At 44.7% G+C, this 17,775-nt stretch overlaps 1 protein-coding gene across 21 annotated transcripts in view; it reads right to left on the bottom strand.

Moving 5' to 3' along the window:
• PITPNM2 (phosphatidylinositol transfer protein membrane associated 2) overlaps positions 1 to 17,775 on the bottom strand; it is a 124,394-nt gene that overhangs the window by 28,731 nt on the left and 77,888 nt on the right. For all 21 annotated transcript variants that reach the window (XM_086855288.1, XM_086855276.1, XM_086855279.1 and 18 more), the window contains 5 exons: positions 16,298 to 16,531; positions 9,531 to 9,854; positions 6,604 to 6,699; positions 3,352 to 3,456; positions 2,432 to 2,502 (listed from right to left, as the gene is read on the bottom strand). In XM_086855288.1, the coding sequence (XP_086711414.1) occupies positions 2,432 to 2,502; positions 3,352 to 3,456; positions 6,604 to 6,699; positions 9,531 to 9,854; positions 16,298 to 16,531 (830 nt within the window). The remainder of the gene's footprint in view (positions 1 to 2,431; positions 2,503 to 3,351; positions 3,457 to 6,603; positions 6,700 to 9,530; positions 9,855 to 16,297; positions 16,532 to 17,775) is intronic.

Here is a 17,775-nt window from a genome sequence, read left to right as displayed (position 1 = left end):
TTGACAGGAGCAGAAGGAATGCTAAAAGTCAAACAAAAAAAAAAAAAAAAAACCTGCATAAAATTGTATCCAGGTAAAACATGGCAGCAGTAAAGACATACTTGTGTATATTAAGGTGGAAAAATACAGAAATAAGAGACGGGTGTTGCTTTTTGTGGGGTGCTGAGCTCAGCTGCAGCAGTTGGCAGTGAAACACATTCAGCAAAATTAAGAAATGAGATCAAAACGGGTCACAAGTGGCAAGTTACTGAGAAGTTGTGGGAAGATCAGTCACTGCATGTTTGCCTAACACAAAAGTTATAAATAAGACTTCAGATTTGCTTAAACTTTGCAAGAGAGGAACTGAAAAGAAAAAAAGTTCAGGACCCCATAACCCAAGGAATGGTCAGCATGTGGCTGGGAGATTGCTGCATGAGCACAGTGAGGGATTTTAATTTGCCTGTCCAGGTGATTTGCTTATTGTGTTGAACCAATTCTTTGCCTAAACAGACAGGCTGTGATCTGGGGGAAGGAGGGAATTGTATCCTTATCAGGAGGGCTGTAAACCCAGTCCTGATGCCCCAGGCAGGTACAAGAGCATTCATGTGCACAAATTATAACACAACAGAGCAGTAACTATTTTCAATATCTATTTGCTACCAGGTCTTTCTGTGTTTACAGCTCCCACATGGACTTAAATTTTCCATCCCACACCTGTGAGATCTGTGCAAACCCTTCTGTACCTTACTCCTGTGCTAGCAGAGACAACATCTGAGAACATCCTGAGCAACTCCCTGCTGCCAGTGAGAGGGGGAAAGGAAAGGGTGGAGGGCAGCAGTGTTTTCCATTTGGCAAATTGTTCTAATTCCAGCATCTTCAGTCACCTGTTGTCCTTTGAGCAGTGACTGAGCCCCTGACAGACCTACTGGTGGGAGGAAAGCATGCCCAGGCACACATTAGCAGCCTAACAACCAGATCACATTTTTGCCAGATAATGTTAAAGCTTGTCTTACTACACAGCCCACCAGAAGTACTAAAATTCTCATCCAAGTCTGTAATAACGATTTTTCCAGACCTCCTGCATAAGAATGACCTTGAATTATTTAGCACCATTCCACTGTACTCATGCCTGCTCTTTAAACCTTCTCTGACTCCAACTTTAGCACCTGCACAGTGAACCTTTCCCTAGGTGGAAGCCCTCAAAGCATCTCAGCACCTCTTCTGCTTCCAGACAAGTGTTTTAAGTGTTCATTTGGAGAACAACATGAGTCACCAAGCTCAGGTCATGCAGAAGTTTATCAGCAGTCATTTGGAGGCACCTTTCAGTTCATTACCCTCTGCTCAGAAAAGAAGTGGGGAACTGCTGATTAGTTTATGGGTGGCGGTAACTACTTAGAACTTCCTTGTAAGATCTGCAGCCTCTTAAAAGACCTAAATCCAGAACCACCTTCAGGAGAGGGAAGTTTTTAACCTGAAAATCACTGCAATTGGTGGCACAGGAATTTCATACTATTTTAGCAGACAGCTTGTGAACAACTACAAATAACTGTCTTTTTCATCTTGCTTTGAAGTCTGTTCTTTTTCTAAAATGAAGGCAGAAAACAGGAGGGGGTTGAGTTTGCACAGCCCTCTAAGGAAGACAAGTTTCCCACACCATCTTGAGCTCCAAGAGAAATCTTAGGGCTGTGACTTGCTTATTTTGAGGTGGCCAGAGCTGTTTTGCTCCCAGACACCCACTCTCCTCATGGCCCTTGAGCTCTCAGTCTATTATGGAAAAGCCAAACCACTACAAACTTAGAGCCTGGCACAAACAGTAATTCCAAAACTCATGATCTTTGATGGACCACTCAGACACAATGGAGGCACTCTGCAAAGCAGCTGCAGCACTTCTGGAGCACAGACAGGCAGCTGCTGAAGGGCAGGATGAGAACAGCCAGCCCAGGCTGTCTCACCAGGACTCTGAACTGCAGAAGTCTAGAAAGCTGGGCTGGGTCAGTGTGCTGTTACTTATTTATTATTTTGCCCAGAGTACTGACACTATAACTGGTTTCCAAACAAGACCCTGAGCAGCTCCATGCTGTGGGCTGCAGCTGAGTGCTGTCCTTTACACTCTGGTGCTGCAAGAACGTGTTCTCCCACTCCCACACTTGCTCATCTGGCATTGCAGGATAGCTCTACCCAGCCTTGAGCAGCTCTGATCCCCACAGGATTACCAGTTTTTTCCAGCTGGACACCTGATGCTGCCTGCAAACCACACAGCATTTTCTATATGATGTTCAAAAGATGGGTGAAAACTCCCTTAAATCTGAATTACAGAAGGACACACAGAGGTGTTACTGGGGCTCAGTAGCACATGGAGACAAGACACTGCTCACAGCAAAGAGACCCATTTATCCCACACAGAGACATTCCAGCAACAAAGGATCTCATTAGAAGGAGCCAAAGCACTCACCTCAATGATGCTGAGCCTCTCCACGCTGGAGCCAACTTGGTACTCTGCTGATGTCTCCTGGTACAAGTCACCTGGAAGCACAGAGGTGTAAAAATGTCAGCGCTGCCAGATGTTATTTGGCAAAGACATTCTTCCACAAAGACACTGCTTGTTCCAATGCCTCACATCTCCTTCATTATTTCATCAAATCATCCTCTCCCTCCTTCCTGCCTCCTTCCACCTGAGAAGCCTGGGTCATTTATTTTCCAGCAAGTTCTCATAACTTGGGTAAGAGTTGAGGACATTAGTGAGCTCTTCTCTCATTACAATGATCTGGTACCGCTGCTTTATTAAGGATGGCAACAATGGGAAATCCCTGCACGACTGTCAGAAATGATTGGTTTGTGGGAAAATAAAAGGAATTCCTTGAACTATGCTGGGGAGTAGAGATCTGATGTATTCCTACATCTGTGCCTACACAGCCTGACTTTGTAGAAAAAGCCTGAGTGTCACCTTCCACCGTGAATCGCTCTGGCTGAGGAGCTACGGTTTCCTTTCACCATTTCATAATGATGAGCAGAAAATAAAACTGAGGCAGATACAGTCAGGAACAAAGGATGGAGCAAAAGGAAAGAAGAGCCAGGAGAAATTCAAGTCATTTGAGACAGAGCTGAGATATTTCATCATTATATGAGAGAATCCTGGCTGTCACACAAAGGAGCCAAACCAATGTGGAAAATAAGAGAGAATCAAAAGCTATTCCAGCTCCCACCGAGCAAATCTTTTCCAGCAGCACTGGGCAGTCACTTTTACACTCTGTATCAGCTTCTCCCTTTGTCAGATGGGGATAACAAGTTTTACCTTGTTCACAATGAGGCTGTGACAATTGCCTGGAAATACTGTAAAATAGCACATGCAGTTTGTACTTGGAAAAGAATTACCCTGGACATCATCGCATTCGGGGGTTTCAATTTTATCCATCAGATCGTTGGAACTCCATTTGGTTATTTCTTTCGGGAACATTTCCTCATTGTCAGACAAGTCCTCTTTAATAAAACAGATTTTTTGAGAGTTACAAACACAAAAATATGTATACAGAAAAAAGCAAAACCCAGAATTTTAAATAAAACCCACAACTCTGTGCAATCTATACACATTTGGATAGCTTAAGTCAAAATAAACCATATACTTTACCAGCTTTTGTTATATAGAAACCAAAACACCTTTTGAAAAGTAAACAAAATGTTTTAGCTGCACGAGTTAAACAAACAAACTCTTAAAACATGGAAAGAAGTGATCTGGATTTTTAATGCTACCATCTACGGTACCATGGTTGGCCTTTGCCTTGCCACTCTCTCTGATGGGGTTAAAGCAAGCAGAATGTTCCAGCACAGGAGAGGACAAAGCAAGGATTCCCACTGGGATCCTGTTTGAGAGCTGTGGCATTTCTCTGGGGGAAGAAGGAACAAGGATCACTGTTGCTCAAAGGATCAAACACTGAAAAAGGCAGCAGCAATGAAGGGAGTGTGAACTCCCCAGGCTGATTTCCTCAAGACAGGAGACACAGAGCATGGATCTGCTTTTTCCTTCCTACCTCAGTATCTTCCAAATCCCCAGGCTCAGTTCAACTATAGTCAATAAAGAATAAAGGTCCCAAAACATGTGATGTTCTTAGAAGTGTAATTAAAAGGAGGAGACATACAAAGGGGAGCTCTCCTTTCTCATTCTTTTTTTTTTCCCATTGAGGATGTATCTTTTGCTGCTATGATGGTTAAGTGCTTTCTAATTTATTTATACCTCTGTGCTTAGTATGTCTTTCCTGAAAATTCTGGGCTTGTAAATTTAATAAAGATTTATAAATGTAGTAACAGCAGTAATTACAAATGTCTTGAAGATCAAAAAGCTGTAATCTTCAGAGTCCCAGACCAGGATTTCCCCTTTTTTTATTGCTGTACAGTTACTAAGAAAATAATTAGCTGGAAGAATCCCACAATGAGGACCAAAAAAAGATTATGAAATATATTAATCTTTTCGGGAAATCTGAGCAATAGCTTAAAAAAAATATTGTATGAAGGGCACTAAGTGAAGACCCAAGCAAAGCTCGATTATTTTTAGGAGTTTCTATTTCAACTTTGACCATAAAAAGAGAGCAACCTGGAAATTTTGCACCAGCATGCCATTTCCTTTTTCAGCCATGGAAAAAATTTGAGTAAATCCCAATTTCCCTGTACACAGGAGTGTGGAGCTGCCTGTCCAGAGCAAGTGGAAAGCACAGGCCTGTAACACGCGTGCTCACAGAGAATTAAGAGGATGACTGCACTCAAAGCTCCTCTAGCACCTTAATCTAAATATTAAACTTAATTCCTTGAGAGGTCTAATTACAGCCCTTACTGCTGCTCAAGTGATCCCTGAATGGGATATTACTCCCATTATTAGCATTTATTACAGGATAGATATTGGATATTACTGTATTTGTCACTATCTTTACCAGTGAATGAGGGTGAGTGGGAAGCTGGAGACAAGGAATCTTCTTGGGCTCAGGTTACGCCCACTGCACTGCGAGGGAATGTGTGTGTGTGTGTATGGGAAGCACTTCTGAGGAACTCTGCTGGCTGTTGACTCACATCCTGAGCCCTGCCAGTTCCCATGGTACCGACCCCGGCGGGATGAGCTGCAAGCAGAGCCTAATCCCTGCTCAGAGACCTGGGGTCTCTGCGGGCCAAGGGGCACCAAGCGGTCCCTCCTGAGGATGGGGCTCTGTTCAGCTGCACACACACACCGAGGCTTTGACTCATGAGCCAAAATCCCACCAGATTTAGGCAGACTTTTCAACCCAACCGTGCCAACTGCAGAGGACAAACTGTGCGTACACAGAGACTCACAAGAGAGCAGCTGCTTTTACTCTTAGCAACCTCCTACAAGTATTGCAACAGAGGTGCACAAGGCTCATTTTTGCTAATTCCCCTTCCCAGGCCTGTTAGGAGCATGCCAGGGATTCCCCAGGGCCTTGGATCCCAGGCAGAGCCATCCCCATCTCAGTTTTATTACTGAGTAATTAAAAAGGCAAAAAGCGCGTGGATAGCGACGGTGCCGTTCAGATGACTCACTCCTCTTCCCCTCTATGCACATTGCTCCAATAAATCCCTCACATACTTGTTGTAAATGCTATGTAAGTTAATAAACAGAGACACTTTAAGTTGGTCCTTCCCCTTCCCGGCAGGAGACACACATCTATCCCAGCTTACACATGTCCTGGCCATTCCAGCTGCTGTTGTGCAGGTCACACCAACACAGCCCTTTCCACCCTACAGTTGGACATCCATGCCTAAACACTCATGGGACAATTCTTCTGGAACCCAATACTATCGATTTTTGGAGGTTGAACTTCAGCTGAGCATCAGCAAAATCCTGCTTTGCAAAACTGGGGTGTCATCTTCTAACAACTGCATTTCCCAAGTTCACCAGCAAATATTGCACCTCTCACTTCCATCAGACCAGCTGGGAGGAGAGTCCATCTGTTGTCAATAGAGACAGAGCCCTTCAGGCTTAAATTTGCATTAAATACAATATATAAAATGAGTGTAGTGGAACAAAGCTTCTTCACATACACATGCACAGAGGGAAAAAATACAAAGGTGTTCTCTTAATACAGAAAATCAAATTATTTTGAGAATTCTGGAATCAACACAGATTCATTTTGGCACCTGAAGTACCTTGCTGCATTCGCTGTTGTATTTCTTGGAATGGGAGAATGAGGAGTTAATAAAGTCAAATTTGGGTCTCTTGAGGCCCAGACAGGACAATTAATCATACCTCTTACTGATTAAAAAACAAATTAGAAAAATAATCAGTCACAGTGAATCATTAGGACACACCCACAGCCCAGTTAGTACTGCTGGATTTCACACACACTCATTTGTACCAAATAAAATACAGCCCTCGGGGCTGAGACTGTTCAAGATTCCCTCAAACAAGCTCAGCCTGCACCTGAAATGGTGCTGCATTAATGCAAGAGTCTGCTGGGTGATGCTGGAAGAAGCTGCACCGAAGCTGCACATCGTGGTTAGAAAGGAAAAGACTTCAAAGCAAAAAAGTCTCGCTTCCTTCCCTGCTCACCCCCCACCCTTCATGCCTTCCGTTCTCTTACCCCACCATTTCAGGGAACAAACGATGGTGATTTAGGCTCCACATACCATGTGCATCAAAGAATTCATCATCTGAGCTGTCATCTGAATCCCTGGCAATGCTCTGCATCCTCCACTCGGAGATACTATGGCGCGAGGGACTTGCTGGAAAAAACAAAAAAGCTTTATGCGAAACGCTACATCGACAAGACGGAGAGTTCCCAACATGATCTTTGCTGGAGGAAGAATCATGTGTTCTCTAAGAAAATTCACTGCTGCAATATTAAAAAACACAAAACCCCGATGATGCTGGTGTGATGTCAGTGTACCGCTTTACAGATCCTGTTTGTTTACTGTTGGTAGAACCTGCCAGCAAGATGCTACATTAAAGCAAAGCTGCTTGGATCACTCTTCTGCTATTTTGAATGGCAGCTATTTATAATTGTTAGTAGGACGTGCAAAATCAGCTGGGTTTTAAAGTTTGCAATTAGGAAGGAAGCAGGCTGATTGGAAGCTCTCTCCGTGCCTCTCATCAGCACACAAGCCATGCCTCTGCTTCGCTAACTTTCGGGTGGGTAGCTCAGCAGAGCAGCCTGGAGAGGAATAATCTGTTTTCTGGAAGGAAATTGCTTCCACACAAATTGGATTAGAGATCTATTTAAACTTTAAACTTGAATGATTTAAACAACATGCTATCTGACTACTTCAAAGGGAGCTGTCAGAGCCGCGGTCCTGACCGAGCAAGGAGAAACCCCAAAGTCCTTTTAGTGCTGTTTGCTCTCCTGCTCTCACACCTACCCGCTCCCTTTCACTTTCCCCTCCAGAGTTCTCTGAGCTAAATATAAACACATTATGGCTTCTTCTTTTCTTTTTTTTCAGATATAATTTAGCAACCATCCAGCCTGAGCTCTTCTCGGCTGAAGTTGTCTCAAAACAGCCGCCTGCTGAAGGGAGCACTGTCCAGAAAACGATGGGAGAGAGGGTTTGTCCCCTGGTGCCTGTCACACAGAGCACACAAAGCACTCACAGCTGCCACCTAACCCAGCAACAACCTGAGGAGACTGACAAGTCCTCATTTAGCATATACAAGAGCCTGAAAGGCTCCGGTTACTGTGACAGCCGCACGAGCCGTTTCGTGCTATTGTTCCAACAGAGTTGAATATATAAGTAAAATTCTTCTAATCTCCCACCCGGCTGTCACATGGAACGAGGATGGAGACCCTGTGCAGAGTCATGTAATTGCAGCTCAGCAGCCCCCAGCACCCCACCGCCCACCCCTCGGGAGCAGCCAGAGAGGAGGTGGCAGAGCAGAGCTAATTCACGCTGGAGTGACGTCAAGGCACTCGCATAATAGTTGCTAAAAATAGAGAACTTAATAACATATGGGAGGGCAACGAGGGTCCTGCCATCACCAGAGGTCTTGCTCAGGTGGTGGAGGAAAGGAAAATCTTTTGGAAAAAAGGCATTTTTTTCAGCTGGAGGTGGCGGTGCGTCGCGACAGCCCTCCTTGCTTCCATATGGTAATGTGCTGCCAGCATGAAGGAGGATTAAAATATCTGTGTGACGTACTTCCCAGCACATCACAATTAATTTCTTTCATTACTTTTCCTTGTAAAATCTGAGACATTCTGCCGTTGAAAAGAAATTCATGCTTTGCTCCCAGTGAAAACCTTCAAGTGAAACCCTGAGAGGTCTGAAAACTCGAGCTCCCAGCGAACGTGCCAGCAGTGGAAGAGGGGGTTTGTGCAAAGAGCAGAATGGGAGATGGGTACATCAATATAAAATCCTGGTGCAGGCAAAGTAGCCAGCATTTTTATCTTTATGCAGTGATTTGTGAAGCATCTGGTAGGTTCTTCCCTGGGGCTCGCTCGAGTGAGTCATCGCAAGGTAAAACTACTGCTCGTCTCTCATTCACCCCGCGATGAAATCAGTGATGGAGTGGGAAATAAAAATGGAGACTCAACTCCCAATATTTAGTGCATATGATAGATGGAGAAGCTTCACTCACCCAGATGTTCCCTTCCACCGTCACTGGAAGAAATGCTGCCCCTTGGGGTTTTCATGATTTGTTTTCCCTCCCTCTTGCAGTGAGAGCTGCTATTTCCCTGCTTCCAGAAGCACTTGGCTAAACAGAGAGGGAACTGCTGAGGGTTTGAACCTCGTGGCTGTAACTTACTGGGGATTCACCCCTTTGTACGGAACAGTCCAAAGAAGGGAAGTACAGCAAAATGAGCTGAGTCCCAAGGGGGAGGAGAATAACAAAATCCAAGACTCAAAGCTGAATCCTTCCAGGGTATCCACAGCAGAGCTTTAACATCAAAATCCTGAAAGCTTCCTGAATGGTGTTTCAAAGGGAATGCAGACATGATCCACAGTCCCACCTAATCCCAGGGAGAGGTTTTGTCTCCAAACAGCTACTGCAAATCATCACCAGGGGAAGGCAGCAGCTCCCACACACCCTTGGGGGTTCCTGCCTTAATCTCCCCATTCAGATGTTCCACTGTGTGCAGCCCCATGGAGCCAAACCCCCCTCCTGAAATGACAGATACGTGGTGGCACAGAACCCTGGCCAAGGAGCACAGGTACCTGCTGTGACACAGGTACCAAGGATGAGCAGATATCCAGAAGGGAACACCATGGAAGGGCCTTAGAAAGCCATCAGTGGCTCCTGGGTAACAAGGACTAACTCTGTGCTCCCAGCCAGCTCCTGCCTGCTCCTCTACAGTGTTTTTACAGATTCTGTGCTTTTGACATTGGCAACAACTCTGCCATGTGACACTGAGTCACAGTTATGGGATAACTAGAAACCTTCCCAAACCCAAAACAGGTCAGAAGACTGAGCCTGCAGCACCAGCAGAGAATGCCTCTGAGCTAACAGGACTCATAGGACTAATACACATTGTCCCAAAGGCACCTGCTACAAGGAGACATGGTCCAACCTCCCAAAAGCCCAACATCCATGAATTCAGAAGAGTAAGTCATTGGCAGCATCTTACCTCCTCTCTTTGAAGACCGTGAGGACTTGGAGGAGGTGGACCACTGCTTGGTGAGAGACCTGCCGGAGGCCGCGTCGCTGTTCGCAGAGGCGTCCTCGGTGTCTGCAGGTGACCCCGTGCTGGGCTCCACCTCCTTCTCCCCAGGAGTGTCCTTGACACTGTGCTGCTCTGTGTCATTCTCACCACAGAACTGGGCCATCTTCTGGGCCAGCATCAACTGGGCCTCCTTCTCCAGCTGCCGGATGTCCTCAATGGTGAGCCCGTACCACTCGTCCTGCCAGCACCAGGCCTGGCGGTGGGCCCGGACCATGACCTTCCGCAGGCCTGCAAAGCCAAAACGTCCCTGTCACCAGAGCACAAAGTGCAGGAACCAAGGTGCTCCCCTCCCAAAGCCTCACTACACCATGGCAGGGACAGCACAGTGACATCCAACCCACAGTGCAGGACCTTCACACAGTCAGGGTGACAAGCTGGTCACTTCATGTACTTTATCCCTCAATTCTTCCTAACCAACCATGCACTGAAAACAGCCAGTCTTCTGTCACTGCCTTCAACTTGGAAAGGGATTTCCTAGTTTTGCATGGAAGATTTTGTCTGCTTGCTCCACCAAGGAGGAGCCATGCATGGACCACAGTTTCAGCTCCCTAAAGTTCTAGGAAGTTGTAACATTTGGATCCTGTCTTCAAAGTGAAATATATTACCAGGATTAAAAAAAAAAAAAAAAAAAAAAAAGAAAAAGAAAAAAGAAGAAAACTACTGAATTTTTTTTTTTAATCCTGGAGAGTTTCAAGTCATTCCTCGATGAATGCTCCACAGCCCTCCCCAGTTGTTACAAAAGCACATCCCACACCATTCTCTCCCTTGGAAACCCGTTTTCTGCACCTGGTTTCTATGTATCTGTAAAACAGCATCACAAATGGGAGCTTCTGAGATAATGGCATAGAAAGCAAAGTAAGGGAGGGAAAAAGATGCTTTATTTTGCAGATACCATCTGTCTTCTGATGCAGGAGAAAAATGGAGTGGGTAAAGCCAATTTAAAATATTTCTGTGTATCACATATCTGAAAGGAACAATAGCCTCAGTATCAACACATGATGCACCCTGACCAGGCAACAGAGACTCTTCTCAAGACTCACTCATCACACCCCCAAGAATCTTAAAACATAAAAGTCACTCAGGATTTTCACCAATATTATTCCTTAAAAGCTCACAATAGGTTAAAACTCCAAACTGTTATTTATTCCTGATGGGATCACACAGCAGTAATGATGCTTTTAAAGCTTCTGTAAATACTGACTAACCGATCCACAGGAGTTTTCTGATGATACACAATCAATTAATATTGCCCCCTCTTTAATTACTAGGAAACTGAGGCAGAGATGGGTTGAAGGACAAGCCAAAAGCACCAGTGGGATTTTCTGTCAGTGGGATTAAAAGAGCAATCAACATTAGAATCATTTCAATTTTGGGAGCTGCAGATAGAGCTCTCTAAGCACCACCATGAGGAAAGACTTCCCTCATAAACCACTTTCCATCTCCAGGAGCACAGCCAAAGGGGGATGGTCCCAACATGTGCAGGGTTTCTAAGGTGCTTCCAGCAACACAGACTTCCCTGCTGTACAGAAAACCTCAGATCTCACTACTGTCACAGTTGCTGTGATGTTCAGCCTAAAGACCCAGTTTGTTTTCAGCAATCACTCTTTGTTGGTTTTTTTCCTAAACATACAAAAAGCGTATTTTTGTATGTTTATCACCTTCCAGGTCTGAGTATTTTATTGTCTGTTCTGCTCTTTGGTCAGTCCTTAATGCCACCAGTCATCCCAAGCCAGGCTATCAGGAGGAAATGGCCACTGAGATCAGCAGCTAATGCCACAGAGCAGCTCAACCTGAACTTCATTTACACAGTAAGATTAAATCTATCAATATTTGATGCATTTTGCTGACTGACTTTCAGAAGGGAGAGGCAAGTTTGAGCCAGCAGAGTGTGACCTTATGGGGGCAGAATGACAGCCTTCAGCACCTTAATTCTGTTCAACCTGAGTCGAGAGATTCAGAGTTATTTCCTCTGCCAGATTACTTTTTGCAGAACTACAGAAGAATGTTTTAGCCTCTTCACCTCCTGTTATGATTGACAACCAGAGAGCTTAAAAACCAAGATTAAATTTGCATCACACCCACACTGAAAGCCAAGAAAACATTTCTCTCGCTGTCCCAAACACCACACCACCCTTTGTACTTCCACACCCACAGTGTCCACTTCTACCTTGCTTGGAACACCTTGAAAACAGACTGTGATCAGACACAGAAGTGAATGTTGCTCTTATCCCATGGCTTCCCCCGTTCAAGGGCTCAGCAGGCTCCACTCCTGCTCCTGAATCCAGCCTTGATGTGTGAGTGCCCCAACTCCTCAGAAATTCTCTGTGTAGAGTCACAGATGCCACCCACCACATATCTGTGTTTTAATGGACTAACATCACAGGGAACAGAAAAACCACTTGGGGGTAAAAAAAAAAGTCTCTTGAAGTTCCTCTCTGCCTTCTTAGATCTCAAAAATCACCTGCACTCCTTCCTGCCAACCCACAGACCTCCCCATGTACCCTGCTCACATCCCTTTGATTAGACATCCCAAACCACCCCTTCCTTAAAGCTTTGCTCCTTTGAAAATAGGATGGCACTACAGGGTGTCACAGCTGCTGTGCCTCTACCCCTCCAGGTTAGTTAAGAAGTCCAAAAAACAGATTACTTTTCCAGCATTTGGCCTTCACCTGGGATGTGCCAGCAGTGCTGCATTTCTCTTTCTTAAACACAAGGAGAAAACGTAGGGGAGAATGAAGCTGTGGAAAAATAAAAGTCATGGCTTGCAGAAAAGGTTTCGGTGCCAGGGAAAAGAACTTGAGGGGCTCCTCTGTGCACAGCAGTGGGTCCTGAATTCCTGCCCAGCCACCCAGCAGGGATCCAGGGAACACAAGTGTCCCATACAGCTACAGGGAGCCAGGATCCAGCTACAAATGACTGACCTCACCTGTCCAGACACTGCTGCTCTCCCTGTGCAATGCAAAGCAAAAAAACCAAGTCTCAAAGCATTTTTGTATCAAAACCTCAGAGAAAAAAAAAAGTTTTTTATTGGAAAGCGAAAAGGAGGGGAGACACCAGACCCAGGAAAGAGCATAATTGGGAAAAAACTCTCTTTGTAGCAGATGCCCATGAGGAGACTGCTGAGGGAAATCTGTGGCTCAGCTGGCTTTCCTTTTTTCCCCCTGGAAGGAGAGAAGGTGTAAAGGTGTCCTGCTCAGCCAGAGAAGTCTCTGTCCCACACTGCCCCAGCCGCAGCACAGTTTGCTGTGCCAGCAGGTTTCCCCACTCCATCAACATGCTCCAAGCTTATCTGACACCTCTTCCCCAGAATCAGAGGAAAACCCCCCAGCCTCATCAAGCAGCTCACTGAAGTCACCCAGAAGAAATGGGAAGAGGTTTTTTGACAAGGATGCAGGTACCAGCTGGTTATCAGTCATTAAGCAGACTATCATTTCTCCAGAGTGCAATGCTTTGCTTAAAAAACAAACAAACAATAACATCACACATGCACAAATGTGCAGGCTGAGTTCAGAGCACCCGTCATCATGTGTTGATTTAATTATTGTAACATTTCCCACTGTGCTGTGCAGAAAGATCATCTGTGAAGAGCTGAGCAGGGTGCAAACATTTAAATCATTTGATTTCTAGCTCACCATCTCAACAACTCAGAGGCTGGCTGAATCCATGAGGTGCTGACTCCTGCTAATGATTTGTGGTGCTGGACTCCACCATAAAAAAGGAAGTGTAAATGACCATTAGAGAAGCCAAGGCAGAGAGGAAGTTCATGTGAATTTAAAAAGCTTTGGTCTGTAGTTCTGGGCTTGTTTTTCAATGTGAAATAAAAATAGTAAATTTAATAAGAACTCAATGGAAATAGATCACAAAGCCCACCAACAAATTCTGCCCCAAATGCCCTCAATATCCAAATGAAGCAGTTGAAATTAATTAAAATACCCATTGCCTCTGTACCCAGAAGCAACCTCCCAAGTAATTTTATAATGCACTGTGTCACAATTTCCTGTCAGCAAATACAGGATGCCTGATTGTCCATGTGCAATACTACTTCCCTGACAGTCCCAAGAGACCCCATAACCTTGTCAGCACAATCCAACCAAAGGCCACCTGCAGTCCCACCTGTTTGATTCCCTTGCTCAGAGCCCTCTCAAAGAAAAGCCTGTGGTCACATCCACATCATGCCAACAGCAACCTGCCTCCCCTTGGAAAGATAAAACTCTGCCTTTGGGATCCAGTGGGCAATGGATGAACTGAGTCATTTGAGAGCTTTGGTGAAGCCAAAGTTCTGCAAAAGAGCTTTCAGAAACCACCTCACCACTGTGCAGCAATTTGGGCATATTTAGCCTAGGACACAGTGGCTTAGACAAAGCTCCAGTTACTGGGATGGAACACACTTTGCCACAGTATATAATTAATAACCCATACACAGTCAACACACTTGTTTAACAACAAAAGACTCAGAGCCCACATGCACCATTAGGAAGCAAGTGGGAGCAGAACATTATGCAGTGCCAGTCCAATTAAACTTAAAATCTATGGGAAAGGAGTAAAAAAGCATACAAATATTACAGCCAAGTAGACTAATAGCCCACAATCACAATTTTAGTCTGTGTCTCAGGCTGTCAAAGCACTGAGTAACTGTCCAATTAGTCATGGGAAAGAATGGCTGCTGCACTCAGAACGAGTGAGAACGTTTCAACACCGTCCCCCAGAGTTCCTCCCTCTGTGCTCAGCAGCCCTTCCACATTGCACAAACCATCCATCACTTACCTCAGACCTCCTCTTTTTTCAACCCATTCTCTAATTTTAGTTTGCTCCACTAAGCATTGCTCCCCACTGGGCAGAGTTTGGATCCTGCTGTTTGTTTCCTTGCTGGCTTGGTGACTCTGCACAGGGTGGGCTAATTCCCCAAGAGATAAATTTGCTCCAGTTGGGAACAGAGGAACAAGGAGGAAAACGCCAAGGAAGAAGGGGCTGACCCACCACCACATCTCTGGCTCCTGGGAGCTTGGCCCACCATCAGGTACACAACCCATAAAGGTCTTCATCTGCTTTTGGCCATCAGCTGAGAGCCCCACATGGGAGCCTGCATCTAAGCCTGGTCAGTCCTGTTGTAACCACATCTTTCCAGCTTAAACATCCTCACACATTGCTGGCTTTGGTACAAATGCTGTGGCACTTTGCCCATTCGTGGCTTCCTCACAACTATCCCAGAGCAGGGGGAGGCCACAAAGCTCCTGCAGATACCCCAAGCTTTTACTTTCACTTTTTACTCACTCTACTTTGTCTTGCCTAAAAGACTTTCCCGATTTTATGCATCTTAACTACTTCGAAAAACACTATTTGCCATCTTTACAACAGGCTGGAAAAGCTTTTGAAAGGCAGACAATGAGCTGGCTCTGCTCTCTGCAAAGCCTCAATCAAGAGGGAAATGGCAGGCAATCTTTCACGGAATACAAAAGCAATGTTTCTAAGGGACCACGGTTAATCTATGCCAAACACCTCTGAACAACTGGAAGAGTCACATGCTCCTTTTTCATTTAACAGATACAATGGAGATGTTATTCTGCCTCTGTGTTTTCAAGCATACACTAAATTAACCCGTGTCCCCGAAACACCAAGGGAGTTCAGTGCAGAGAGGCACTTGTAACACAGTCTACAGCTGGAAAAACTTCCATCCCTGACTAAAGAAAAGCAAAGGCACTGTAAGAAAACCTGTGAGCATTCAGAGAGAGGTGCACACTATTCTCCACTGCTCTATCAGTGTTTTTCACATTAGCTCTCAGGAGCACAATGTGACTGCAAAGAGCTTGAAAATTACTTATGCTAGAATCAGGCACTTCATGAAGACTTGAACATCAAAAGCAGAGTTGTAGAGGTCATGCAGGAGGATTTACAGTGCACAGGAAGGTGGTAGCATCCTCTACACAGTCTTTTTTTGACATTTTCTTTGCCAATTGACAGCCAGAGCTCTGCCCTTTCAGATGGGAATGCTCCTCTAAAACATCATCTAGGTTTTCTACTTGGTCACAGATCCTGTCATTTGTGTCAAGGCTCAGAAACTGTATCAGATGTTTTATAGATTTCCTGCAAAGAACAAATTACCACCAGAACTGCCAGCACCTGTACTGTCTCCACTTAGTTACTCCCAGACACATCCAATTCCTCCTTAAAAGCCCTGACCTAAGAACGATGCATCCATCAAAGAAGGACATTTACTCACAACTCAGAGCCACACAGAGCCCCATCAGTCCTGTCACAAGGCAGGTAGAAACTAGGGATGCTCCAGGGAGTGGTTTTCTGGAACCACTCAGGACACTGAAGGGAAGCTTATTTCTTTAGGCAGCCCTTCAGGATGGATTGTGGCCACAATAAAGAAGACTGACAGAGTTTAAAGATGATCTGGCAAGTTTATCTTAAAGAAAAAATTTTTAAAAGGGAGAATGCAAGATCTTGCCTACACAGGACTTGAAACCTTTCCAGTGGGTACACGTGGTTTGGATTTGTACATACCATGATTATAAGTGACAGAATAATAGGATTTTTTCTGAGCTGACCCACAAAGTCATCAGATCTGAGAATCTCTTGGGATGTGATGCATTTCACAGACCTCACCTTCATGTTTCAATTCAGTGCAAACATTAAGGAGTGAACTCTGCAAGACCAGAAATGCTCACCAACATCGTGGATAAAGCGCTCGATTTTCGACTGCATCCCCCAGTATCTGAACTCCACTTTACACAGTTTATATGCACACATGATGGGATATTTCCCAGGGTTGTTCTTGTACTCTTGAATCCAATCTTCTGAGAGGGGCCCTCTTTTAGTCTTCACTGATTTATACAGCTTTGGATCCTCCTCAGCTTTGTACTCATGGGGAGGGATAGGATCTTTAACAATATCAATAGGATCTATAGAAGAGAATAAAAACAGTTAGACATTTCCTTTTCCTGAGCAAAACAAGAAAACATCATTTTTTCATGAGTTATTTCTGTTTTAGGAAGTACCAGAAGCATTACAGCAATTTAGTTTCTTTTTCCTTACACTTAAGTAACTGATATTTAAATTGTTTATACACTTCTGCTGGGCAGAGATCAGCTCTGCCAGAGGAATGAGCACACACAGTTCCAGCAAACAGGGTTTGCTCCAAATAGATGTTTTTGCCCACAGTAACTGCAGATCCACAGCACTCTGGCAGCTCTGCACACTCTTGTCTATCCAGCTCCACACATATCTTTGCATATTCCACCTTCCAGCTTTTCTAATATCACTCACAGCACTGCAGCTGTCTCAGCCAAGACAGTTAAATACACCTGCCCTGCTATGGAATAGACATTGCCCATGGAACATCTCATCTTTGGGTCCATCAGAGGAGTGGACTGGGAACTCCTCAGCTGCTATTGTTAGACCAGATGTACTGTGGAAAGCAGAAAGTTGAACTAAAGTCCTAATTAACAATCCAACAATGGAGAAGTGGAAACTGCAGCGGGAGTGGAGTGAATTAATGTATTTTAAACACCTGCAACCCCCAGAACTCAGCAGAAGCATCTGAAGTTTGGATTGAAGGGCAGGCTCACACTTCCCAAGAAGTGACACTCTCTGTGCAGTGGTGGAACTTGAGTCTGCTCAGCAGTGAAAACCTGGTCAGACAGGCCTAGGAATGAGGACAGTTGAAGTGAAGTACGAAAGTACTTTATTGAAATACTTTTGCCTTTTCTCATGAATTCCTTACATTAATTCAATCTTCTAAAGACAGCTGTGAAGTGAGTGTTAACCTGCATGAGGGCAGGACTAAAAGGAGAGGGAACAAAAATTAAATGCACCTTCATGCTTCAAAAGTGCAGATAGGAATCATTTTCATATACATGAAGGAGCCACACAAATAAGCAGCAATATTTTCACAATCATACAGCTTTTTTTTTCTCTTCTATGGTTATTTCTACTTATTACCCCCAAAATCATTAGCTGTCTTACTCCTCCTGGGAGCTGCATAAATAAAATGGAAAAGCATCAGCTTAAATTTACAGATGGAAGATTCAAATTATTTTCATGGGATTTACATCAAGTCTAGAAGAGAATTCTGGTATCCTCACCCTACTTGATGTAACCCTACTTGCAGTGACACTGACAGGGGTGCAGGTGTGTTGTGTTTAGG

Source organism: Cyanistes caeruleus, chromosome 18 (assembly GCF_971803275.1).
Source record: "Cyanistes caeruleus chromosome 18, bCyaCae1.hap1.1, whole genome shotgun sequence".
NCBI classification, from domain to species: domain Eukaryota; kingdom Metazoa; phylum Chordata; class Aves; order Passeriformes; family Paridae; genus Cyanistes; species Cyanistes caeruleus.
This window is presented reverse-complemented; position numbering and strand designations above follow the sequence as displayed.